Genomic DNA, 27,816 nt, shown 5'->3' on the forward strand with positions numbered 1-27,816 from the left:
GATTAGAGCAGGTTATGTATTCTTGTGAAGTGGCAAAGGAGACCCTGGGCATCATCCAGAAGAAGAGATGAGCTAAATGAAGCTGATGTTAGCTTTGCCATTCTCTCGACTGGTCAGGAAACAGAAATCACTGCCCAAGTGCATCAACAACCACACCTTGCATGGTGCACGCACAGACAGACACAGACACACACATTCATTCTCTCTGTGTGTCTTTCCAAACACATGGAAGCAAACACATAAACAATGACTGTTTACTATTTTCAGCTTTAATTGATCATTTACACAAGAAACAAAATAAGTCTCTCAGCAAAACACACATACACACACATACACGCACACACACACTAGCCATTCTTTATCATCTTATGTAACAATAAAACATTCCAATCACACTGACAACTATGTACATCTGTTACAAATCTCATTGTCAGTTTTCACAGAAACATTTACCGGTATTCATTCAACAAGGCATAAGTTGAATTTTTTCCACAACAAAGACAATAACACATCTGTTAATAAAGTCCACAAGCATCACAATTTTTAATACATTTTTAATTGGCATGTCTTAACATCAACATGTCTTTCAAAAGACTAACAATGACTAAGAAAACATTCATAGCAAGTTGCAAGATACTGGAGCCATGTCTTTTTTTCGTACAGACTCCTGTCGATAAAATGATGGGTGTGTGAATGAACGCACTTACTCCTGTAGTACATGGCTGTGTGCATTATGAAAAAGCACCTATGAGAATGCTGCCTATGTTACCCCCCTCCCCCCTCCCCATCCCCCCCTCCAATCACCCCACCCTTTTCATTCTTTTTCTTTTCGTTTTGTTTTGTTTGCTGTCTCATTTTCCGTGTACTCCCTGCTTCTGAACTCCCATACCATCACACCCAGACTCACTCTGTCACAGTCCAGGTTGTAAGTGTTAGGTCGCCATAAGGTCATCCACCACAGCAGATTCCATACAACTGCTGAGTCACTAGTGGTGTTTAGTGGTGTCTGTTATATGCAGGGCACCATCCGCTAAGAAATCCCTCACTGATGACATAAACTGTGTGTTCTTGATCTTTGTTTTGATTACCAAGAAGTGCTAAATCACTAATACACAGAAAGAAAAAAACCATACCACTGTAGTTATAACTGTGTTGCTAATATTATTTTGAGCAATGATTTCGTGATTGAAAAAAAAAACCAATTTTTTCTGATGCTGCTGTTTTGCATTCAGATTATGTTTCATGAAAAAGAAAACAAATTTGATTTGACAATGTATTATTTTCAGATGCGATGATCCTTCTGGATCATATTCTATTCTCTTCTGATAAGAAATGCATTTTTGCATGTACACACACACACACACACACACACACAGAGACACACTTGCGCGCGCACAAGGTATGTGAACAGTAATGAATGTGTGATGAAATAATTCAAGACCAATCCAGACTCATGGCCAATAACAAATTGAAGCAGACTAGTAAGTGTAATCAACAGGAATAATTTTTAAATAATCAAAATGGTGTAAATAAATGAATAACAAACTGACATGACAACGTTATCAAAAACAATGACACACACACACACACACACAAAAAGCCATTTTACTGCCATTAGCACTTCAATCAATCAATTTCTCCCCCCCCCCCCCCCCCCCTCTCTCTCATAAACACACATTCACACACATGGAAAAAGCCATTTTACTGCAATTAGCTCTTACTCTCTCCCCTCCCCTTCTCTCTCTCCCTCATAAAAATAAACAAACATGTACACCATGCAAATTATCAGTTTGCAAAATATTTACAAATGAACATGGACTGACAAGGGTAAGACTATTAATAAACAATATTTTTTGAAAATCAAATTGATTAAATGCAAAGCTAAATCTTCACAACCAACAAAAAAAGGGGGGGTTTGGGTGTTGAGGCTGGGTTTGGTGGCTATACTGACCTTAACTGTATTCACAAAAAGTTATTTCAGGGTTGACTCAATTAGAGACTTCATCACACAATCAAACATTTGCAATTAGGCAGAATCAGAACTATCACATTTTAAAGAATGGTGATATATGAGAGAAAATTTACACACTGAATATACAATGACAGAAGTCATGAACAATGAATATTTTACAATGCAATGATCCACATAACAAGAAATTCAATAAAGTGGAGATACATGTACACTGAAATGCATTGTCTTCAGCTTCAAACATTTCATCATGGAAGCAGTTCTTATCAAGAACTAATTTCAACACTCTTTATTCTTTCATATGATATATCTTACAACATTCACTTTTTTCTCCTTTGGATAAGATATAGTGTGTGTGTGTGTGTGTGTGTGTGTGTGTGTGTGTGTGTGTGTGTTTGTAAGTACGTGCGTGCATGCATGTGTGGGCGTGCGTACGCATGCGCATGTGTGAATTTGAATCCCTGTGTGAAAGTGTATGTACTGCGTGGGGAAAAGTTTGAAAGTTTTGTTGTTGTTGTTGTTTTAATGATAAACATGCTAAAAACAGACCTAGAGTGTTTCAAAATATATCAATAATACCTTTTGCTTGAAGAACACAAATGTCGACTTGTCACTGAGGAAATGCACGTCTTTTGTTTTTTTCCATTTGCATAGATAATGATCAGTTTGCTGAACACGGTTTTGTGCAACACTGTATTTCCATACAGTATCACATTCATGCAAACTGCCCCCCCAGTTTCCTAACCCCTGCATCAAACCAACATTCTCTCATAGGTTCAAGTATGAATTACTTTTTACATTTGGATTATTTGTCATTTTTTGTGTATCTAATTTTCATTCACTATTTTTTATTTCCAGATATATAACCAGTACATTTACAAACTCTGTCAATACTCAGCAATAAGATTCAAGTGCTTAGCCCACGGTGAAGAACAAGTGAATAACAAAAGAATACATACACAGAATGTTATAAACAGAATGTTCAACCATACAATGTTAACATTTGGTATGAACAATTAATTCTATGACATGATGGCACACCATATCTTTTCCCAACAACAACTTTACATGGAGAAAAGATATATGCATTTACAGGCTTTATATAATGATATGCAGATCACTTTGCAACAGTTTCTTTGCTTTGAAACATGTTATAATTATGTCAAACTATCTTTTAAAATGAACAAAGGGAAAAAAAAAGCAAGAAAAACAAAAGGAAAATCAGAAAATAGCAATACTGAACACTGAAGCATGACAGTGAACACACACACACACACACATGCATGAAAGAAAAAAAAGAGGTAAAAGGAAAGAATATGTAAATGTGAAAATTGCTGTTGATGGATTGCAAGACAGGAAAAATAATCCAAAGCAGTTGTCTTTATATTTATCCCTTACAAAAAAAAGTTACAAAAAAAAGAAAGAGAAAAGCATTCATGTTTTCATTTCAATAAGAATAATCAAAATATCAAAAAAAAATTGACTCAGGCTGTTATTTTCTACAAGGAAGAAGTGTAAACTGTTTGTCTTGATACATATCATTTCCCAGATGAATGCTTTGTCCCAAATGACAGACTTGAGCAAAGAGAGAACTGGACAGTTGAGTTAAAGATTTCAGTGAATGCTCAGTAAGCTAGGCAGATTGTTTCTGAGTCTAGCATGTAAGGCATCACCAAGTGACAACTGATTTCCTCCGTGAAAAGCTTATGACGCTTGCTACTACCATAATGTGTAATTGGAAAATGAAGAGGTTACGGTCTTAATTCTTTCCTTCCCCGTGGTCCATGAAAAAAATTACAAAGGGACAAGTGGAAACATATAAACTGCACAACAAAGTTCAAGAGTCACTTTTGCTTCTGTCTAAAAATGAGAGAGATTATGGCAGTTCATACAGATCTGAGACAGGCTGGTACATGTGGTTACATAAAAAAGTACACATTTTGAGATTTAACACACATTTCTGCACATTTTTCTTATCTGTACACATAATTTTATAACAACACATGCATTTGCACAAAAGTGTAATGGATCTGAATGACATGATGATACACTAAAGACAAATTCATAACTGATGATATTCCTCAACCAAGTCAGTAAAGAGAGTAAGTCTGCCTTCAAGAATTTCTGGAAAATGGCTGATATCAACACAAAATGAAAATATGATTTTCTTAAAGATGAACTTTAGAAAAAAAAAAAACCCAAAAAAACACCACCAAACAAACAATAAAAACATGTACAACAAAAATCATACTATACAAAATGTATCATCAATAAGAAATAACATAAAAAAAGAACCCTAAAAATGCATGCAGAGTCTGGGCCAAATGTGCAACAAATACATTCCTATAGCTCAACATATGGACTGGCACCCAGTTCTTTCTGCATGTCATCACTGAACTGTGCCACTAGTTAACTGCAGTCCTGACCACACATTTCAAGACACTTCTGTAATCTTGTACAGACATGAGCTTTTCACAAGAGATATTGTGTGAGCAAAGACAGGATCAATTGTGCTGTTAAAGTGATTGCTGAACATGTTCTGATGTTGAAGGCTCTTATCGGCTTGTGATCATAACTCTCATGTGTCTTATGTACCATTATACTGGACAAGGATCTTTCACCCACATCCAGACACATACAAACACACATGCATGTGCACTTGATACAATACGTAACTATTAGCTCAATGCCAAATTTCTTTATCATAACTCTCAGAGGAAAATATACTAAATTTTTTCAAGACTCTTAAATATCACAATGCAATAAAGTATATAAATCCTGGTGAAAAACAAATTTCATTGTTCAAGCAAAATTAAAGTGTATGTTGTGTGTGGTTTTTCTTGTGTATTTTCATTGCATATTAGTCTTTACTTCATAGTTGTGAAACTGGAATCTGTTCTCATTCATTTGTTATTTATCATATAGGCATAATACATAGACATATCAAGCATATCAAGTTTTCCTTTGCCATGCTGTCTTAATGCATTATGCTGGTAAATAGACAATTCATATGTAAAACTACATGTTTCAACAATTGTCAATACCATGGAACAATCACACTGACTGTATCATGAATGCTCACTCATAATTGTTTATGTTCTAATTATTGTTTTTCAACATGCATCTTTTCTCTGTGTTTTTTTCCCCCAAGAAGTTTTTTTTCAAAGACAGTTAAATGCACAGCTAGAATCCACACAGTGTGTCTGTAAATCTGGAAGCTTAGGACACTACACTGAAGAACACCACCACTCAAAATTAGATAAAACTAAATTAGAATATTGAAACAAATACTTACACCAAACTGTACAACACACTAGATCGAAACCAATTCAGTAGGTAACTATCATTTATCATAACATATAAAACAATGGCAAACATCATAAACCCAAAAAAGCAGTCATGCTTTCAGGAATTCTGTCGTTTTGTCCATTACAATGGAGTCAGGTGTGGCACATGGCTGACATATTTCTGGTCACAGCAACCCAGATTTTAAAGTGTTCTTATTTGCTGTACAAAGAAAAGTTCAGTTGTTAAAATTATTTTGCTTTGTCGATCAATAAAAAAACAAGCAATGCTTTATGCAGTTTTCATTCAAGTCATGAATTTCACAAACTGCCAGCAAAACTTCATATTTCCCTTGTTTTTGCAGTAAAACCTATCAGAAAGAGGCTTTTACCTGTATGGCAAGTCTGGATGTCAAAAAAGCACCTTATCAACATGGAAAACAAAAAAACAAAGGGGGTGGGGCAGATGCAGAAAGAGAAGTGGCTGCGTAACACTGCACTGTAAGCATTCACACCTACATGACATGTACCTCTACTTTGAACACAGTCACTGTCTGCTAGTGACGTCATTTCCCACCAATCAGATCAGGGTGTTATGAAGTAACAGGAGCACTGAGGGAAGTCCCAGAATGAGAGGGTGAGGACGATGATGACGTGTGACCAGGACTGTTACTTGTGGTGCTGTTGGAGGCAGTGGTAGGGTTACAGTTGTGAACAGCAGTGCTGGAATTTTCTGAATGTTCAGTCTCTGCTTTGATTCTCCGCCAAGTGGTGGCGCCAAGAGCTTTGGCGAAATGGTCGTCAACAGAGCCAGTGAAGATTTCAGGGGCCAAGTCACTGTGGGATTTAAGCGCCTTCCATGTGGAATCTCCCAACGCCTTGGCAAAGTGATCGTCAACTGACCCTGCACACACACAACAGTGTCAGACTAACTTCAAGGTACCATATCAATGATGGAAACAAAGTTTGTCTGACAATACTAAATGATAAAACCAAAAATCTTTATATTCAATTATTTCTTTTTAAGTAGATTTATAACCACTCTTTTTTCCTTTCCTTTTGTACTTGAAGATTCATTTTCTTTCTTTCCTTCTAACATTTTCTTTGCTTTTTTGTTGTTGTTGGTGAAAACTGAGAAAATGTTTTTTCAATTTTATGCTTCTTCTATTTCTCTTCTCTGTTGCCCCCTACCTCGACTTGTAAATTTTGTGCCACCAATATCTGACAATGTGTACTTAGTGATGATAAAACTGAAGGGATGATAGTATGCATCTTACAGATTTTTTACGAATGGTTGAGAAATTGCATACATTTGTTTATCTGCTTACAAGTGTGTATATGCTTGGGTACTTCCGTATGCATTCACTGCATGCATGTGAGTGTTGTGTGTAAGTCAGTGTTTTCTTCATCCCTGTGATCATAACACAAATAAGCAAACAATAGGAAAAAAGGAGAGTTTGGGCAGGGAAATAAAAACCCATCAAAGACAGCAACTGGGGACCATTTAAGTTCTCTCTATGAGACAAGACAAATATTTGTTATGGCTGAAATGAGGGCAGTTTCATTCCCTGTAGACTAATCAGATTTCTCAGCAAAGGCAATAAATCACCACCACAGTATGTAGTCAAAAAACGTCACTTACAATTAATTGGTGTGTTTCCAAACTCTAGAGAAAAATCACAATTCATAGATTTTCCAAAGCAACCCATAAAGAGTTTTCTCAAAACAGGAAGAAATGAAGACATGGGGGTATCTAGTATAAATAGAAAAGAAAAAGAAGAAATAGATGGTGATATACACACACACACACACACACACACACACACACATATATATACACACACACACACATATATATATATATATATATACACACACACATACACACACACACACACATATATTGACAATTGTGTGTGTGTGTGTGTGTGTGTGTGTGTGTGTGTGTGTGTGTGTGTGTGTGTGTGTGTGTGTGTGTGAGATATATATATATAGACAGATAGAAAGATAGTTTGACAGATAGGTAGATATATATATATATATCCACTCATTTCATTTGCCTGAAGAAGAGCTTGTGGCTCGATACGTTGCCTCTTTTATCCCAAGTAAGTCGACTTTTACCAAGATTTTTTTAGTCTACCTCCCACTATATATATATATATATATATATGTGTGTGTGTGTGTGTGTGTGTGTGTGTGTAGAGAGAGAGATATATATAGACAGATAGAAAGATAGTTTGACAGATAGATATATGTACCTGTTATGGACACATTGGACTCCTGAGAACTGGCACTAGATGCCGTTGTCTTGGGAACTGAGTCTCCATAACTTGCAAGGGAGCGCCGGAAATGTTCTTCTATGGCAGGATCTGACACTGCACAAAAATCATCTTCTCATGGAACAGTTGTAAAACTGAAGGAAACAGCTTCTTTATTACTTTTCACCTACACGCTTCTACACATGTGCATGCACACACAGGCATACAAATACATACATGCATGTAATACATAATGGATTTATTGGCGATTTGGGTTCATGTGAAAGTATGACAACTGAAATCAATCTAACATGCTAAAAATGTGAGCTGATTGCTTTCAAGGTCATCACATATCATTTTTGAAAGGTTAAACTTTTCTTGCTATCTTCTGGCATTTTCAAGAATGTTCTTTTCATTCTGAGTTGCATTCTGGCCTGCAACTCCAATGTTCACCAGTACAGCTGCACACGTGGGTTTTTACGTATTTGACCTAGCTTCCCAACATGTGACAAAAGACAATTACCGGGATGACTGCTGCAACTAGGGCTTGCACGACCACTGTGAGCCCCATGGCCGTTGTGAGCATGGGGGCTGCTGCCTCCACTGGACACAGGGGATGATGATGAGGACATGCACGTGATGACCGACGTCCGGTGAGGCTGCCATGCTGTTGACGACGACGATGACGATGGCAAGGACACGGGAGGAAGCGGGCTGTTGGAGAGAGACAGGTTCAGCGGAGCGTTCTGGATGTCTGACGATGAAGCCACATGCGCGTGAGACAGGTCCACCAAGTGACTGGAGGCTGATGGCGATGATGACGACATGGGCGATGTGTGAGGGGCAGCAGGCAGAGGGGGAGGGGGGCCATACAGGGGGTGGTGGGAGTAGCTGTCTGCAGCATGGTCGTCTCCTCCTCGCGGGGCAAAGTAAGCAGGTGGGGGACCAGGAGGGGGACCAGGGTAGGGTGGGGCTGGGGGGGCTTCCCCGTTAAAGCTGGAAAATTGCCTGCAACACACAGAGAATGGATTCATTTCATTTACGTATCAAGTTATCCAGTGGTCCTGTAGTTTTACAATAATGGATCAGTAATATCTGATAAACAGACAAGTACGCTTCTGCTGATATTTTTTCACCCCCTTTTACTGCATACTGCGGCTGTTTTTCTGCTCAAGATGCACTAACAGTGTGAAACAATGTGTTTTTGTTTTTTGTTTGTTTTTTTCACTGAAAATGCTCTCTCACACAGACACAAACACACACATGAGCACATAAGACAAGACAACACAAGACAAAATTCTTTATTTTCGAGGCTTGGCTATTAGATAAGCACCGGTGCACTTTTTGTCATCTAGTCCCCACCCTGTTAGGGTCTACACTACATAATACTAAATAATATGCTAAAGCATAAATAAGAGACACACACACACACACACACACACACACACACACACACACACACACAGACATACGCAGAGAGAGAGAGAGATAGAGAGAGACTGAGGGGGACAGGGGTGGAATTAATTCTCCAGCCTATCTTCAATCCCTATCATCACCTGATCTCCCTTTTAACCCTTCTTTTTTTCATTTCTTTTTTTCAGCATACTTGAGGACACAGGCAATCAGAACTGTCATGTCAAGTGGCCTATCTTCCACGGCGACAGCTGGTTTGGAAGGGGCCAGGTTCCCCCACCACAAAGGACTTCTTAAGTAGACAATCTAGCACGCTGTTGTAAGAATCCTCCCAACATCTGTCTGTATCCCATTAGTATTCTGAACCACACTCACTTCAGTCAAAGATCCTACCGATTATTAAGAGGTACTGATATTGTCTGACTTTTCCTTCTTTCATTTTTGTGCATTGCTGCTTAAGACAGCCCTGGCAGTTGTACCAGTTCGTTTCCTTGGCTGAGCCATCTTTTTTCTTTGTAGTAACTACCCTATTTCTTTTTTTAATTTACAATGGCGAGAGAGAGAGAGAGAGAGAGAGAGAGCAACACAGACAAGAGCCAGGGAAACGCTCCAACTCTCCAAGACGGCTTATCACACATGATTAGGACCCCCAGTGACGAAACCCCTCAGCCCAATAAGATATAAAAAATAAATAAATAAATAAAACAATAAAAAGGATAGCCCTGCGTACCTGAAAATAACCGCCTACCCAGCCACCCACACACACTGAGGGTACCAGCCATGATCCCCCCACTCCCCCCTCCACACACACACACACACAAATACACACACACACACACACGCACTGGCAGTTCCTCCTTTCTGACACCACCACCCCCATCCCCTTCTCCACCTTGTTCATAACGGAAACACAATGACGTCAGGCTTTACGGATCGTCAAATCTCATGCCGCAATTTCTCAGTAGTCTTCAGGTCTCCACAAGTCGACTGGTTTACCTCCTCTTATAATCAATTCTTCACTGTCAAATCTCAAGACCGAGGAAGAGGGGAGTAGGGGGGGAGAAGAGGGCCGGGGCCGGTTTGCTGCACGTGCTGTATTGTAGTGTACGTCCTATCATGCACGACAACGGCTTTCTTTGTACAGCACGCCGCCACCCCACCGTGTATCGCAAAACCCTCCCCAACACCCCCGACTGGTGTTTTTATTTCATTTTATTGCATTTATTTATTCATATATTCATTCATTCATTCGTTCGTTCGTTTAGTTTATCTCTTCTATGGAAGAGACAGAGAGAGAACAATGTGGGGGTGGGGGGTGGGTGGGGAGTTGGCCGCTGTAGACTTGCTAATGAAGTTTTAAAGTGCACGAAAACCGAAGACAGACAACGCAGGTGTGAGAGAAAACTTTTGATCAGGAAACTCACGATAGGGTGGATATATCTCAGTGCTGAGAACAGAGAATCGTTGTGTGTGTGTGTGTGTGTGTGTGTGTGAGAGAGAGAGAGAGAGAGAGAGAGAGAGGCGCGCGCGCGCGCGTGTGTGTTAAACAAAAGAAAACCAAACGAAAAATAAGTTCGAAAAAAGTCTGTTTACTGTCAGTGGGTTGCACAAGACCAGATTACGTGATGGAACGAAGGTCACATCACGCTAGGAAGCAGCCGCGCACGCTCGCTCACACAGACAGACAGATAGAGAAAGACGGTCTGACATAAGAAGACAGAGATGCAGAGACGGACAGACATGCAGAGAAACATGGAAAAATAGAGATAACACAGGCATATGTGTGTGTGTGTGTGTGAGAGAGAGAGAGAGAGAGAGAGAGAGAGAGAGAGAGAGAGAGAGGGGTATTCTTTCTATTCTTCTTTCTCTCCTCGGAATGCAAGGAGGCCCACCGCGCAGGCAGGAGCGCATGCAGCCCAAGCACGCGCAAAACGCGTGAAAAATGCCAGACAGGCCATGCATCCTTGCAGGCACTTTTTTTGTTTTTGTTTTTTGCCCCGCCTCTTTCTCCCCCACCACTTCTTCCACCATTCGGTCGGCTCCCCTTCCCCGCCTACCCCGCACACTTCCTGTCTGTACCATTCAGCTCTCTGTCCTCCGCGAGGAAATTATCGTTTCGGTGTTGAGCTTCTTCCTTTTTCTTTTTCTCCCAATGTTGGGTATGGTATTTAGCGGCAAAAGGAATCCCGGACGATCATCAATTGGAGTGAGTGGTGTGTGTAAATATTGACAGGCCAACTGGCCGTATCCTGTTGGAAGTCGTCAACAGAGAACTGTGGTAGGTAGGCCTACTGGCAAACGATCCAGTTGAAGCGGCCAGCTCAATGTATGTGTTGTACAGATAACAGGTTGTACGATCGTCAATTGTAGCTTTTCTGTTTTCGAAGTCTTTCTCCGATTTGTTGCACCATGTTAAGTTCGTATATATTCCTTCTTTTCATCGATTTTTTTTCTTCCTCAACGGTTGAAATACCATGGGTGCCTGACGGTAAAAATGCGAACGGGCAAGTCAAACTGCAAACGATGGGTTTGGGTACATGTGGACAATCAAAACAGAAGGTCTTGAACTCATTAGACATAACATATTATTGGGAAACCGCACCAGACTGTTGTATTCTTGGTTTTGATCACACACACAAACACACACACACACACACACCAAAAAACAAAAACAAAAACCAACCAAACAAAAAACCCACACATATATACACACCTACCCACACAACACACCCTGCTGACAGCGCTCAGGAACTGTGCAGCATCACTATTCGCAAATAGACACGTCAAAACATCCTATAGCCTACTTGCAAACGACACTATTTTGGAGATTCCTGTCAAAACCGACGTCCTGATCTGTTACCAAAATACGTTCTTAAATTCCGCCAGGCCTGGTATTGCACAGTTCATTCAACATATCCTATCAAATCAGCTGTTTCAAACTGTGTCAAAGTTTCAAGTCCTATAGGACTTCCCTTAATTTTAAGATTTTGAGAGCACGTCTGTGAACTTGGTCGGCAGTGGTGCGCGAAGAGAAGACAGCGGAAACAGTCTGAATCAGATGTTTGACTGGTTCTTGTTAATGGATATTCATTAATGTGTCAGAGCAAGGTCAAAGCAGACGTTAAGTTGTGAACTGTGCGTCGTGAAAATGCTTCGATGCGGGGCGGTACACGAACCGTTCGCAATTAAACGCTGTTCGCAAATGGGCATACTTACCCGCACACTAAGACTTGTTTTCTACACCATATTAACTAGTACCAACAGCCCACAGCAAAACAAAAACAGGTGTGGAAAGAGCAACAAGGCGCAACGAGTGCTCATGACAAGACACTGCTCCCCGTAACGTACGGACTGCCTCCAGCAATGCCGATAAGCTTTAGGGACATTTATCTTCATCTTCAACCCCACCCCACTCCCTTCCACACACACACACACACACATAATTCAGGGGGTGGGGTGGGGGGTGAGTTATTTCCCGAAGACTGGGTATGGCTGTGAAGGCTGCGAGTAATATTTTTTAAGTGTTATTTTTCCCGTAAAATAAAACATTACTACTCATAAAGGATCACACAAAGACACAGACACTTCTTTTTTTTTATATATATACCTCCGTATAGCAAGGGAATGTGAAGGGGCACTTTTACACATCCAGGTTTTAAGAGGACACACGGATCTATCCATATTACTGTAGTAGTCATATCCGCGCAAGCTTCGATCTTTGGACCACGATTTACATCGTCACAGGCATGCACGCTCTACATGTGTCTTTCCCCTCAAGCAGTCTTTCCACTTGGCCACGTTACCCCGCTCAAAACACCAATTGCCAGTTGTTAGGCAGCATGCAGTCAGGTAAGCTGGGGACGGTGTGGGGGGAAGGGGTGGGGGACAGTCAGGAAACTTACGGGTGGTGAGAGGGGTTGGGGGGAGAGGTAGGTTGAAGGGAAGAGGGGAGGGGAGGATCTCATGGATGAGTCAGAGAGCAGTGAACTGAAAGGCCCAGATCTCTCCACCTAACCGTTGAAGTGTCTACTTGCCTTCTGCCGGTGGCCTGCTCCGACGTCGTCGACGTAACCCGCGGTGTGTGTGTGTGTGTGTGTGTGTGTGTGTGTGTGTGTGTGTGTCTGTCTGTCTGTCTGTCTGTGCGCGCGCTGAGTTTCTCTCTTTACGGTGTCTGTATGTCTGTGTCTGTGTATGTCTGTGTTAGCAGTGTGTGTGAACAAGTGAAAAAATCGGGCATGGAGCATGCGTGTAGCTATATGTACACGTGCAAACGCGTGTATTTTGATTTGAATGTTTTAACGAATGTATGATGTATCATCATCATGGTGTGTGTCTTGGGCTTTACATCACAAATGAGGAAGTGAAAAGAAGAGTCCAAAACGCCATTGGCCCATTCAAAGACCTGCTAACCACAGTGAAGGAACGCAAGCTCCGCTGGTATGGACGCGTCGCACGATCAGACGGCCTAGCCAAGACCATCCTGCAGGGTACCGTACAAGGAAGGAGGAAGAGAAGCAGACAGAGAAAGCGGTGGGAGGACAACATCAAAGAGTGGACGGGCCTGCCATTTGTCACAACTCAAAGGGCCGCTGAGGACCGAGGCAGGTGGCGCGAGCTGACCAGGCAGTCATCCATGGTGCCCCAACGACCCACCCACGGGTCAAGGGATAGATGAGATGAGATGATGTATGTAAGCACGTATAGTAGTATATGTCTTCGTTAATGATGCTCTTAAACCTGCACGGATATGCGAAGAGACTTGGCCGGAAAAATGGTAAGAATGAATACATCAGAATGAATGAAATGCAAACGGTACAGATGGGACTGAAGTAAGTTAACTGCAAAGTAATCAAGGATCAGAGAGATTGAGGTAGAAGATAGCATAGGGGCGAAGTTGAAAATTTGGGGCAGGGAGAGAGAACTCAGAACTCAAAACGTTTTTTATTCAAGGTTTAAGATTTTAGGAATGGCCCATTCTTCCAATCTCGGTCCTTGCCAATCTACATCAGTTACAATAGCACATATATATCTAATGAAAAGGGGAGAAAGAGAGATTTTTTTAAAAAGTCCTGCAGAAAGAATATAATAAAGAACAGACACACGCGCACGCACTCACCCACCCACACACACACACACACACACACTGACACACACACAGATTGACAGATGGATGACAGACAGGAAGAGAGAGAGAGAAAGAGAGAGAAAGAGAGAGAGAAAGGGGAAGGGGAAGAGACATATGTCATCAGTATCGACAACCGGATGACTAGAGAGAGAGAGAGAGAGAGAGACTGGGGAATGGGGGGCGTATCCAAACGCCGCCAAATCAACTGAATGCATTATGAATCAAGCAGTCAGCCAATAGTTGGGAAAATGGGTGTTGCGCAGACGCGTTCTTTTTCTGAGAGATCAATCTGGTCAGCCAGTCCTAACACTTCAGAGTAGCTTTAATTGACAACGCAGATGCGTGGGAGAGGCAAGCGTGATACTGCTCAGATATGTTTTGATGGTGCGTGTACTGACACGATGTTGTTATGGAAGATTTGTTCACAGAAGATAATATAGATCGCATACACAGTCGTCTACGCCACCCAGGTCCTTGATGGTTCTACCGCATATGAAGAATGCTACAACCACATACATACACATGTCTGTGTTCTGGACACGTCAAACACACACTCGCTCTTGTTTACGTGCTTGTTTACGATATGGACACCCCCAGGTGCGAGATGTCTCAGACGTGTCCTTGAGGTCACTGCCAAATGTTTTACAAAGTTGTTTAACGATTACATTTTCTGCCGCTGACGTGTTAACCTGCCCCAAGCCTCAAATGTTCTATCAAACTTATAATTTAAAAAAAAAAAAAAGAAACAAATAAATTCATCGGAAATGAAATGTGCAGCTGTCTACGTGGCGAGGAGATCAACCATATGCGGTAATCCCTACACCTTGAAATACACTCTGTGATCTCATTTGTCTGTGTGAAGTCGACCCCTGGTGTTTACAGCTGGGCAGCATAAACAACAACTGATATCACTGGGTTAAAAAATTATCTCACATTAAGAACACAGACCAAAAAAAATTTTTTTTAATCCAGACTTTCGTTTTGTCACTTATGTTTTCTTCTCTTCGGGGCAGACTGACATCTGATTTGATTTCACACACATTTGACTCCACTGATCAAACTGCACTGAACACATTCGGCAGCTATGGTGCCCTCGGTACATAATTATCAAACTTTTCTATAGCCATCAGGACCTAACATGAACTATGATAAGCTAGATTCCAAAATAATATAAAAATAGCACGAAACCGAACAACAAAAATAAAACAAATGAAAAGAATGACATGAACATAAAACAACATGAAATTCAATACAAATGTAAAACAAAACGATTACAAGGAGCACCATTTTTTTAAATACACGGAACGACACATAATATTTGGTGTGACGTTTTAAGTTCTCACAACTTTTTATTTTATTTCATTTGTTAATTAATTTTTTTTTAAACCCTTCAGCTGGGCAGACAGCAGAATGAATTCGGCAACATGATATTCCTCCAATCATAGAGTCGAAGGTTTGCATTTCTACAGCACCTGGTGGACAAGGAATAACGATGTTACCACTCCCAATGTGTCCATTTGTGTGCAATATGCAACTTACAAGGGTCGGAACACTGTCTTTCCATGCACTATGTTCTTCAGATATCTCGCGATATCCACGAACCATACTATATTCACGCGGTATCCATGGGAGCGACAAGTGTGTACGTAATTCCAAGGATTGATACGCAGTGCTAAGTCCACCGGAAAAAAACAAAAAAAAACAAAACAAAAAACAACTTTCGCTTTGTTTTTGTATGTGTGGTAAAGACATCCATGGCGAACTGCCGGCTGACATGCATATTTTATTGTACTGGAAGGCATGCATGATTCGTGCGTGTTTTTTTATTTCATTTTTTAAATTCTTATTTTTCATATTTATTTATTTATTACCTGTTTTACCAGCGAGGGAAAGGGAAAAGGTTGAGAGGCAGACAGACAGACCGAAAGAAAACAAAAAATCAAAAATCAAACTCGCATTCTTGTATTTGCTATCAGGACATCCCTTGTGAATCATTCAACACGAACAAACTCAACGGCTGCTTCTCCATGTCGTGTCATGACAGCACATGCACCTCAATTGCCATAAGATGTCGGCCAATGCTGAATTTACCCTGCGAAGCTGAGCTCTTGTTTTGACAGAGAGAGAGAGAGAGAGAGAGGGGGGGGGGGGAGGGTGAGAGAGAGGGTAAGAAAAACATACGATAATATAAATAAAAAGAAAAGGTGATGGTTGAAACAAGCTTTTCTTACGTGTGCTGCTAGCACGTGCATATTCAAATCCAAGCAGTTAAACACCCGTACGCAGGCACACACACGCGCACATGCACACAGACACACGTACGCGCGCACACACCCTCCACACGCGCGCCACAAACTCTCATACATTTTGCAAGGGGGTGCATTCTGACTTCACCAAAAGACATTGCTCATGGCAAATGGGGCATGCCCGCTTCTCGGTCCAGCGGCATGGACCTCTCTGATTCCCCTTTGTGTGTAGAAGACCAAAATGCTCACTTTGGAAAACAACAACAAAAATCCCTTATTTCCCGCCTGGCGCCAGAGTGTGGTGGGTTCATGAAAAACCACAACAACAAAGAATAACATAGAAATTCACTCAATGTACTAAAACTCTCACGAAACGAAACACAACTACCCAGTAAACTGAGTGGGATTATAAGAAAGTAAAGAAGAAAGAAAAAGCGAAGAAAAGAAAAGGGCCATACGTACGTAGGAAGGCTTACCCGAGTAAACGAGTGAACTGGGATTTTAGCTCACGAACCCAAAAATGAAAGGCTTTCAACTAGGAAATTTCTAAAAATAATAAGTTGTAATGAAAAAAGTGTTTTTCAAAAAAGCTGTAGAATTTACTCTACAGTTTTCTTCTAGTTGAAGCTAAGACAGCCATAAATCGCCCAGACTTTGGTCAAATCTGAGACCCAATTCCCGAGAAAGAAAAAACAAACCAACCAAAAACAACAACAAAAACCACGAAACAATGTCTAAAAACACAAAACTACCACTTTAAGAAAGACAAGTAATACAGTTGTGTTTTGTGGGTGTGTTTTTTTAAGTCTGTTAAACCATACTTATTTAAACCAGAGGACGAGCAAGAAAACAAAAATAGTAAAAGTATGAATGAATGAATAACACAACGACACGATGATTTCAAACTGAGCAATTCTGTAGCTTCCGTAAACACTGGGAGCAGCGGCAGAAGAGCAAGTGACCAGTCACCCAAGACAGACCTAGTCGAGTCATTCAATTCAGACTTAGATTCAACATACATGCTCTCGGTCCCACACTTAGTTGATATTTCTTTTTTTTTTCTTTGACAGTGAAACATACAGCAGAGAGTGAGAGGTGAGGAAGAATGGCTGAAGAGAGTAAAGAGGAGGGTGAGTGGGGAGTGAACCACTTGTTTGTGCAGATCTCTCATTTCGTGTTTTTGTTATGTTTGTTTTGTTTTCCCGCTTTGTTCAGTTCAACACATGTGGTGGGAAACAAATCAAACGCCGTGTTTGCAGATTTTAAAAAATCCATTTTACTTTTTAAAACTGCAGGGTTTCTTTTCTTTTTTGTTCTTTTCTTTTAAAACCCTCTCCAGCGTTACTCCTCCCAGTTCGTTTAGATTAGTCAGCAAGCCCCCCAACGATAACCTTCTATTGAGCTTGTATGGCGAGAAAGTCTGGCTGAAGGGTTCCCACGACAGAAGGTGATCAGATTGAAGCCAGAAGAGCACGAGGGGAGGGAGTGGCAGGCACGTACACAGGCCTGCACAACAACAGCCCAGCGACTGTCGTCCAGCCGTGCAATGCTGAGCCAAGAATGCAAACAACCACGTTATGTTCGACTTTTCTGGTAGTAGTAGGGGAGAAATGGCGTTCAAACCTCTGTTTTGCACGACTTTAAAGACTGTATTTCCCCCAAATCCCACTCCGTTACCCTCTCTCTTTCTCACAAGAAATTAGATCAATGGTCAGATTATCTTTCATGCGTATGATATGCGCGCTGCTGCCAACATTATACTGGTCTTTTCATCACACTGATATTCCACTGAGTTGGAATTTCATACGCTGAGAAAAAAAGTATATTTCAGACATAAATGCAAAAAAACATACAAACTGTAGTTAGGAAATCCCTGCAAGGTGTATAGAAGACTTAACTTATAACTTATCCAATAACTTATCAAACTGTAAAGCCATTCGCGCACCTCAATGACTGTTAGCTGAATGTTGGACTTGATTTCTAAATGTTGTGAGTTTGATCCTCCTAGTGAGTAGTGCATACACACACGGACGCACGCACGCACACGCACACACGTTAAAAAGGTCAACTAGATATAGGATAGGTCAGCAAGCCAATCACGAGCATCGTCGTGTTCTTTGAATCAGTCAAATCGTCTTGTACTTGATAGGATTATTCGATATGGAACGCTTATCAAACATGATTTGTATGCAATGCTCTCTCTCTCTCTCTATACACACACACACACACACACACACACACACATATATATATATATATATATATATATATAGAGAGAGAGAGAGAGAGAGAGAGAGAGAGAGAGAGAGAGAGAGAGCATTGCTTATATATTATATAAAGCATCGCATACAACTGTATTATTTCCGTTTCCCATAATCTTTTACAGCTCAGTTCCCATGTACATACCTCCTCAGTGGGAAGTTAGCCTTCAAAGACGGATCTCTGAAAGTCACATGGTTCATAGTTCCTAGAGTTTAATGTCCGCGTGCTCACCTTGTGCTATTCGTATGTTTTCATTTATATCCATATGGGCCAGGTAGCCTTAAAAGACAGAACTGAAATCATTGGTATTGTTGGTATTATTATTGCATTTACACACACACACACACACACACACACACACACACACACACACACACACACACAGACACACACCTCTCTTTTCGTTGCCCATCTGAAAATAATACACTGTCTGATCCAGGTGGTGTCAGTGTAGTCATACAGGTGAGACAGATTCCTCTCCTCCTCCAGGGAAGCTGATCTCCACTGGCGGAGGGAGAAAATCTCAAAAAAGCAAGAAAGGAAAGAAACGTGAAATAAAACGCACCCAACAAACCACAAATGACCTGCTAAAACCTCTCGCTTTCGTGGACAGGTAACTGTACTTTGACTGTCATCTCTTGTTCCCGTCCACTCGTCACTGACTAGGTGAAAGTCAATGAGAGCAAAACCATAAATGCCAAACACACACACACACACACAAAGACTGAAGCAAGAAGCGTAGAAAAAAGAAAAAAAGAGAGAAAGGTTTGGCACATGCTGACACCTCGCTTTGAACAGGCTGTGCTTGTGACCTCTCTCTCTCTCTCTGTGCCATGTGTGTGATAGCGAGTGAATTGAGGCTTTGAAGATTTTTCGTATATCTCTTTTATCTGATCGTATGAAGAATTGTTCATAATACCTTTTGATTGATAAAAGTTTCTTCAATTATGCTTCATAGTCCACATGACATTTGCTTAATTTTTCCCTAGAGTTTGAAACCTATGTAAAATTCTCACCCCCTTTCATATGGATTTTTTTTTTAATCGAATTCGAAAATCACAGTGTGAATAAACTCTGAACTGTAACACAAAAACACACACACGCGCGCGCGCGATCTGAGATTCGGAGACACAGGCAGAAAAAAGATTCATTTGTCTTGTAAATCCACATCGCAAGGCCTCTTAACAACATTGCTCTCATACCTGCACAACATTCTGTTTGCTTGGTAAGTAGTTTGTCTCGGACGCGTGCAAAGAGATATGAATCAAACATCAAACTTTAAGTCTGTATGAAATAACACATGGATTATACTGTCGTTTCAAACAAACAGATGAGTGAGCGAGCGAGCAAGCGAGCGAGTGTGTGTGTGTGTGACTAAATGCGTAGTTGTAGCATGGGGTCTAGGAATCATGGACTGGCGAAAAAAAAAGATGAGTTCAATATTCACTGCTACTAACATTGATAAAACCAAAATAAAGGCGATGGGATATGATGTAGCATAATGTGAGATGACACGCAAAAATTCAGCGTGTGTGTGTGTGTGTGTGTGTGTGTGTGTGTGTGTGTGTGTGTGTGTGTGTGTGTGTGTGTGTTTCATGCATGTATGTGCGAGTAATTTCGGTCTTGAAGATACTGGACAGTTACATATAACTGACAGTTCAGAATACCTTTGTTCCATTCGTATAAAATCTGATTTGGTTAACTAATGTGCAAATTGTTGTTGTTTTTTTTAAAGTATGTCTGAAAAACTGACAAAACCCACTCACATGGAATATCCTGTACAACGGAAGGTGTTGTGATCCTGATGTACGATGCTAAGCCCGAAAGGCAGATCTTGACACAGGAGGAAAAAAGGCGTTTCCTTTACATCTCTAATAAAGCTGAACCCACAATCCCTGCCTGCGGACATACGTGGAATGAATGCTATGAATGCAACACTTCAATCTCTCGCTTCTTTTCATTGCTCTTGGCGAATTACCACTGCCGCAGCTCTTTTCGTGGTTTCGTCAGCTATTCTTGTTATTAATCAATCTTTGTAAGTGTTAGGTCAGTGTGTGTGTGTGTGTGTGTGTGTGTGTGTGTGTGTGTCTCGCGATTCTGCTGCCTGCTTGCATGCATAATCAACATTTTTTTTGGCCCCGTCACCGCTCGCTCGTGAGAGAAGATGGTCTGTCCAGAGAAGGGGTGAGGAACCCCAAGGGTCAGTAGGGCCGCGTGGTTCAAAGGAGATGTTATACCCTACAGGCTCCTGGCGGCCATCACCAGGCCCATTACTGTCGACACGAGAGGACACGACTACATGACAGATGGTGTCGTCCGACTTGCCGGAGTTTTGATGTTCATTACCTACAGACCTTCATACGTCCCGCCTGCAGTCTGCGAGGAAGCTCAACAGTCGCCATGGAGTCTTTTCAAGCCACCAGCCACATGTTTTGATGATGAAAGGTCTTTTTTATGCGTGGTCTAGGTGGGCGCGGCGCAGGTGTGTGTGTATGTGTGTGTGGAAACGATCTGTCTCTGTATAATTCTCTGACCAAGCTGACCATTGTGATGTCCGTTGATTGTTTATGACAACCATTGAAGTGGGGTTTATACACACGAGTGTAGTCTGTCTTGCAAATTTATTAAAGAACCTAGTGTAGAAAACGTTGGAGTCGCTAGCATCTCCTCTTTTAGGTCTTTCCTTCGCAGCAGGCAAAAGTACATGATATGGACGTGCGTGCAGGGACTCTTTCGGGGAATACAACATGCGCGCAAACACGAGCGCGCCCAACCACCCTCACACCCTCTCAAACACACACACACATAGGCGCGCGCGCAATTCCGCAGCACAGTTTCCAACCTGACATGCGCTCGTAGTTCTGTTAAGGCATAAGGCATCCGAGGTCGGCTACACTACAAATGTTAAAAAACAGCGGTCTGCCAACAAATCGTAGTACTACTTTTTCATATGTCTGGCGCATGTTGCAGTATGTAGTAAGCTACTGTAGTTTTTCATACACTTGGGAAAATGTCATACAGCGATCAAAGAACCCTTCCAAACAAAACTGTGGATGTTTAAAACCGGAAGAACAATGATCACACACTACTGTGTTATACCGGCTTTCTTCAGCAAAGCATGATGAGGTCAGTGTTGGGAGTCGACAGCATATTAGCTTGATCGGTATTTTGATACGCTTAATACCTGCAGTTATGTGGCGCATAAACTATTATCAACTTTGTGATGCAGCCTAAGGACTCAAAGGTGCGATGCAGCCTAAGGACTCGATACATACACCGTATAATCCGTACATAAATGCGTTGCTCATCGCGATTGTATGGCAGAAACTTCTCTCTTTGCCCGTCAAACCGCTATGCATTTTCTTGAAAAAACAACAACAAAATGCTAGATTGAACGTACCTCGATCAAGGCCATAGATTGCTTCTTTATACTGCGGAATCTTTCACGTAATTCTAATTGAAAATTTACCTCTGTTCTTTATCTCTCCCAATCGATCCTTTTCACACACACACAATCAAATGTTACTTTAAACTACCAGTGCTATTTTATCGCGAGTTCTGTCAATATGCAAGCATTTTGTTATCGCATTACCCATGCCGATCCCTGAAAGTCACATTACATTTCTCTATCTCTGTGTCTCTGTCTGTCTCTATCCTCTTCTCTCACTAAATGGCATTCAGAAGTCAAACAGTGCATGAATTAGACGCAAATCTTGAAAGCACAACTCCATTTTTCATCAAAGGGCTATGGTACTGAAATCATGTGTCTGCTCACTGTGGAAAAAAAAAAAGAGAAAGAGAAAAGGAATAGACCTACCATTCATTTTGCCGCGGGAAAGTACGTGCCAGCACAAGTGTAATGTTAGCAGGCAATTTAAGCATGAACAAATGAGGTGGGTGAGTCATCCACAATTATAGTGTGATGTATGTGGTTTGTGCTGATGAAACATTGCACTCGATGACTTTTCGTTTCACTTTGTTTTCGTTGCCTCTCTATACTATCATCTTGCCAACGCTATGAAATCTTTCTCTTCAAAGACAGCTTGCTGCTAACCCGCATTCATGAACCTGATTACAACTACTCCATATTCAATATATAAAATCTTCTGCACCATTCGTTCTGAATTCAAACTATGGAAACAATGCAAGACCCCGAAAAACAGTGCACCAAAAGTAAGCTGTAGCCTATGTTGGTACAATGGAGGCAGAAGATCAAACCCAAGTTCGTACGGGCTCCTGATTCAAACATGTAAATCAAGCACGTACGTGATCATCAAACGATTTATGATAAGGACCTGTCTTTCACAAGGGCACTGAAAAAGTGTCAAAAGTGTTGACGGTGATATCTTGTTAGCCCCTCCCCCCTGTAACTCTATCGCCCTCGACAAGAAAAGAGGTCTCCCCCAGTGCTCTTTCCCTTCCCCCCGCCCCCTGCACTCCATTGTTGACCCAATAAAACGTGAGATATAATGGGTAGAGACAGTGGTGACTCATATGCCAGGCATGCCAAGCTCGCACAAATAAGAAAACAGCCCACGGAGTGACAGATCTCCCAGGTTCGTGTCTCTTTTGTATTAAAAAAAAAATAAAATAAAATAAAATAAAAATAAAAAAACCGCGTTGAAAAGATTTCCGTGTCAGAAGGGTCAGGAGACTACGAGGCACGGGGTTTGCACTCACGACGTTTCACAGCTCCCTGGGTCTGCTTTCTTTCTTCCCTTTCTCCTGTCTGTATTTCTTCTTTGGCTTTCTCAACTCACTCCTTTTTTGTTTGTTAATATTCCTTTCTTTATTTTTGTTATTTTTTGTTTTGTGGTTTTTCTGTTGTGTGGTGGAAGAAAAAATGAGGGAGAGAGGGGAGGAGGAGGAAAGAAGAAAGAGAGAAAGGGAGAGAGGGGGGTACAGTTGAACAAAAATTCTGACACACAATTGGAGGCGGTGGGGTCTCTCAGGAAATTATACATTTACATTACGGCACTTGCTTTGTGTTCAGCTTAATGCTATTTATCATTCATCTGTCTGAGAGGTACGTGCAAGGTACTTGGTCAGCATTTCTTGCTTCCCATTTCTTAGTCACCCCAACCTTCATTTTTATTTTATTTTATTTATTATTGAAAAGAATTCCAATAGAATTTGTTTCTTTTCTTTTTCTTTGAATCAAAACGTATGTGTTATACAAACCTACAATAAAAGTTCAGACATTGAGGTTTTCATCAATTTTTCACTGGAACAGTTTCATACACTTTAATACACTTGCATACAGTCTGCATTCTGCAAACCATAAATAAATTATCTTTCACAAGATAAATAACAGATTTTTAAAGGTTAATCAAAGTAACTTATTTACCACCTTATGGTAACAATCTGAAGCAGTGACCAGATATGTCACTCACCAACCTAGGATAAAGTGAGCAGATCACACGTCTCTCAAGTCATACATGACCCGGAATTTTCCACAAGACACCTGGGTGTTAGTCTTTCAAAAATCATAGATGGTAAACTGTCAGACGTGCAGCATGCGCTCAGCGTATGTGAATGACCTCACGGAAACACAACAGTTGTACCTGGCCACATTCTACAGAATTTCTTTCACGTTGTCTATGGTCCAGCCAACCACCAAGGTCACCTCAGGGCTGAAAGAAAGAATCAGGACAATGCTAATGTTTACAGGAATTTAGTCTGATTGTGTATGCTGATTAAAATGTGTTTAAAACAGGCATAAAATACAGAAAGAAAAGAAAGAAAGCTCAGGTGGTGTTGGAGGAAGGATTACTGTCCAGGAGACCACACCCGAGTTTTGCCCTCTTTCAAAGTGAAATACCACCTTTTTAACCAGACAACCAGGTCGTTGCAAGATTTGGGCGAACAGACTCAATACAGCCAAACGCTGCATGTATCAGTCTCCATCTTGATATTCTGAAACAGTGATTTCAAGGACTACGCACACCACAAAGACATGCATGCACTTATCTCGACACCCATCCAACAGTCGTGGAAACCCCCTACAAGCAGGCCAGGATAATGAAGACCCAACTCCTCCCCAATCTCCAGACATACTAACCTTTTCACATACAAAAGGACAGGAGGGCACTGAGGTGAGAGATTCTTGACAGCCCTAAGATTCTTTATCGTTCTTTCCCCTCGCAGCCATCCCTGGACGAGCAGATAAAAGGGTAACTGTGGCTGTCATTTCAAATAATCGCCATCACCCCCCGTCCACCGCCTTGTCAGGCACATCCTGGCAACTACGACTCCGGTGAAGAATTTACGACGGTATAAACCACTTACGGTTGATCGTAAAATTACGCTTTATGCTTTCAAGGGTTAAGCCTGTATGGTTGCAATCCCCTTTTCTTGACACTTGCTTATTTTGTTGAAATTTGGTAACAGCTTAAAAAGAGGGGGCCTGGGGGGACGGGGTATTGGACAATGCATGTGTGTGTGTATGTGTACACGCGTGTGTTCGTACGTGTGTGTGCACACGACGCACACACATTTGTGTTTGTGTGTGCATAAAAGACTTACACTCACATACATAATTTATACACTGTGTGAGACACTGAGACGTTCGTCATAACTTGATGAGCACATGAGCGTGTGTGCTGGTGTGTATGACATAAGCAAGCAAATGTAAGCAGGAAACTGACACTGAAACGAAGGATAAGGGTGAGGTATGGTAGATGTTATCAAAAACAATGTAAAAGAATAGGTAATTAGCTAGGTAGGTAGGTAGATCTATTGATAGAACATCTCTTCCTCGCTCACTTCTCAATGGTCATCTGTTGACAAGCACTTAATAAATTTCTCATCAACAGCTCCTAACGAACGCACTTCACTTTCGTTCAATTTCTTCTAAACTCACCAAATCACCTCTGACGGCAATTTGCTTCAAGAACATGGCTATATGTCACCATCATCACCACTTATACCAACACTGGTCAGCTATAAAGTACATATGTTGTCTAAAACGCCAGGCGTTCCTCCAAGGCAGATCTAATAATACCAAAGCCATGACAACAAGAGCAATCTAAATACTTCATTGTAAACTTCAAGTCACTCCTCGTTCCATCACCTCTACCGCCCATCCACACTCATAGACTTCCATCTTTCCCATGAAAACTGGTCATTCTAAATTTGTGATATGAGAGAGAGACAGACAGACAGACGGACAGACAGACATACAGTTTTAAACAGAGACAAATACAGAATGCTAAGGAAACTCCAGTGAAAAAAATCCAAAACACTGCCTAGGGAATCTATATCAATAGGCCTACCACATCCCAGCTATTTACTCTTTGAAAGAAAAAAAACAAACAAACAAAAAACAACAACAAAACCTCAATCCAACCTTACAAGAGGAGAATACAGACTTGACACATCTGTGTGCTTCTTGCATCAGTCTCGCACTTGAGACAAACAATGGATTCAAGGACTACACAACCAAGACATATATGTACTGAGATCCCTGTCTAGGACTTCCGTCCTAAGACGGAAGTCCAACCTAAAGCAATAAGATTTATGTAGAATCTTGCTAATCTCTAACTCCCGCCCACACCATCCGACACACACACACACACACACACACACATATAGACAGGAGGGCACTAAGGTGAGAGATTCTTGTCAGCCCTCAGATTCTTTATCGTTCTCTCTCCTCGCAGCCATCCCTGGACGAGCAGATAAAGAGTAACAGTGGCTGTCATTTCAAATAATCGCCATCACCCCCCCGTCCACCACCTTGTCAGGCACATCCTGGCAACTACAACTCCGGTGAAGAATTTACGACGGAATAAACCACTTACTGTTGATCGTAAAAATACGGTTTACGCTTTCAAGGGTTAAGCCTGTATGGCAGCACTCCCTTTTTCTTAACACTTGCTTATTCTTTTTAAGTCTTGAGGCAGCACAGAGGAAGGGAGAAGATAACTGGGTACTCTGTGTGTGTGTGTGTGTGTGTGTGTGTGTGTGTGTGTGTGTGTGTGTGTGTGTGTGTGTGTGAGTTCATCTCCATGTGTGTATGTGATAGAGAGAGGTGTGGCAGTGAGAGGGATAAGGAAGAAAGAAAGAGAAAAAGAAAGAAAAAGACAGTCAGATACAGAGGCAAACAGACAGAGAAAAAAAATTAAGACAGTTACGTATTTAAATACAAAAAACAAAAACAGCTGATCTAATTCACTGCCTGTGTGTGAGATCCACATCCGTTTTAACTTAACGAGTGTGTTTATGATTGCACGCACTGGTGTGTGTGTGTGAGAAAAGCTGAAAAAAAAACCACCAAACTGAAAGGATTGTGAGGGGTGGGGCAGGGTATGTCGCATTAAAAAGAAACAAACAAGCAATATAAGAGAAGAAAACATCTCCCTCTCTCGATTTGGAAGTTCGTCTACATCTTTTCTTGCGAGCAGCTCCCTCGAGAACACACTTCCCTGCGTCTCCACAAAAGAATTTTCTCCAACTTCCCAAATCGCCACTGAGGGTAAACAGCAACAAAGACACACTGCACATCATTACTACCACTGTACCAACGTCACTACGCTAAAAAGTTATACAGTTGGCACTTGCTGTCACTGGCCATCGCAACTGGGAGCAGATGAAGACAAAATCAGAGCCAGCGTTCAACAATAGTGTCACAGCCAATTTCAACTGAGCCCAGCCAGGATAGAGACAGTGGGGGAATAACGGAGGGAACGGAAAGCAGAAGCTGATGCACATCCAACCCAAATCTACGTGTGCACCAAGTGGTCCAGGGCTTGTACCTCAACAATCGGGTCTTCAGCCATCAGGAAGCCTGTTCCAGATCCTGCGGACAACCTTCCCAGCTATTATACAGTGTCTGTAAAGGCTGTCGTCTCACCTGGGCGGAAAAAAAAACACATCTTAGCCACGACAACAAGGACACTTTCAATGCTTTATTGCAAAACTTCAGGTCACGACACCCCACCCCCCATCCCCCCGCCCCACCCCCGCTTCACCTCTACACCCATCGACCTTCACATTCCCAGTTAAAAGTCGGCTGGATAGCACAGTAGTTTTGGAGGGCACTCACGTCTGGACAAACAGAATAGTTGTCGCAAAGGTGTCAGGCTGAAGGATGAGCTCGTGCATTGTTGTGTTGGTTTCTGCACTTCACAGCCGTTCCGGCTGTGTTTCTGTTTACACATACTAATGCACTCCAATGAGCCTGAAATTGCGCAGCTCACTCTTTGACGAGAAAAAGTAACATAGGGCGGGGTGGAAAGGGGTGTCCCATAGTACGAAT

General features: G+C 41.5%; 1 protein-coding gene across 2 annotated transcripts in view; it reads right to left on the reverse strand.

Annotated features, from left to right (window-relative positions):
- Positions 1 to 263: 263 nt before the first annotated feature.
- LOC143284529 (uncharacterized) overlaps positions 264 to 27,816 on the reverse strand; it is a 95,926-nt gene continuing 68,373 nt past the window's right edge. For both annotated transcript variants that reach the window (XM_076591240.1, XM_076591239.1), the window contains exons 3-5: positions 8,035 to 8,519; positions 7,512 to 7,628; positions 264 to 6,157 (exon numbers count right to left, since the gene is read on the reverse strand). In XM_076591240.1, coding sequence (XP_076447355.1) covers positions 5,847 to 6,157; positions 7,512 to 7,628; positions 8,035 to 8,519 — 913 coding nt within the window. In that variant the 3' untranslated portion in view covers positions 264 to 5,846. The remainder of the gene's footprint in view (positions 6,158 to 7,511; positions 7,629 to 8,034; positions 8,520 to 27,816) is intronic.

The sequence above is a fragment of the Babylonia areolata genome, chromosome 8, assembly GCF_041734735.1.
Source record: "Babylonia areolata isolate BAREFJ2019XMU chromosome 8, ASM4173473v1, whole genome shotgun sequence".
Taxonomy (NCBI): domain Eukaryota; kingdom Metazoa; phylum Mollusca; class Gastropoda; order Neogastropoda; family Buccinidae; genus Babylonia; species Babylonia areolata.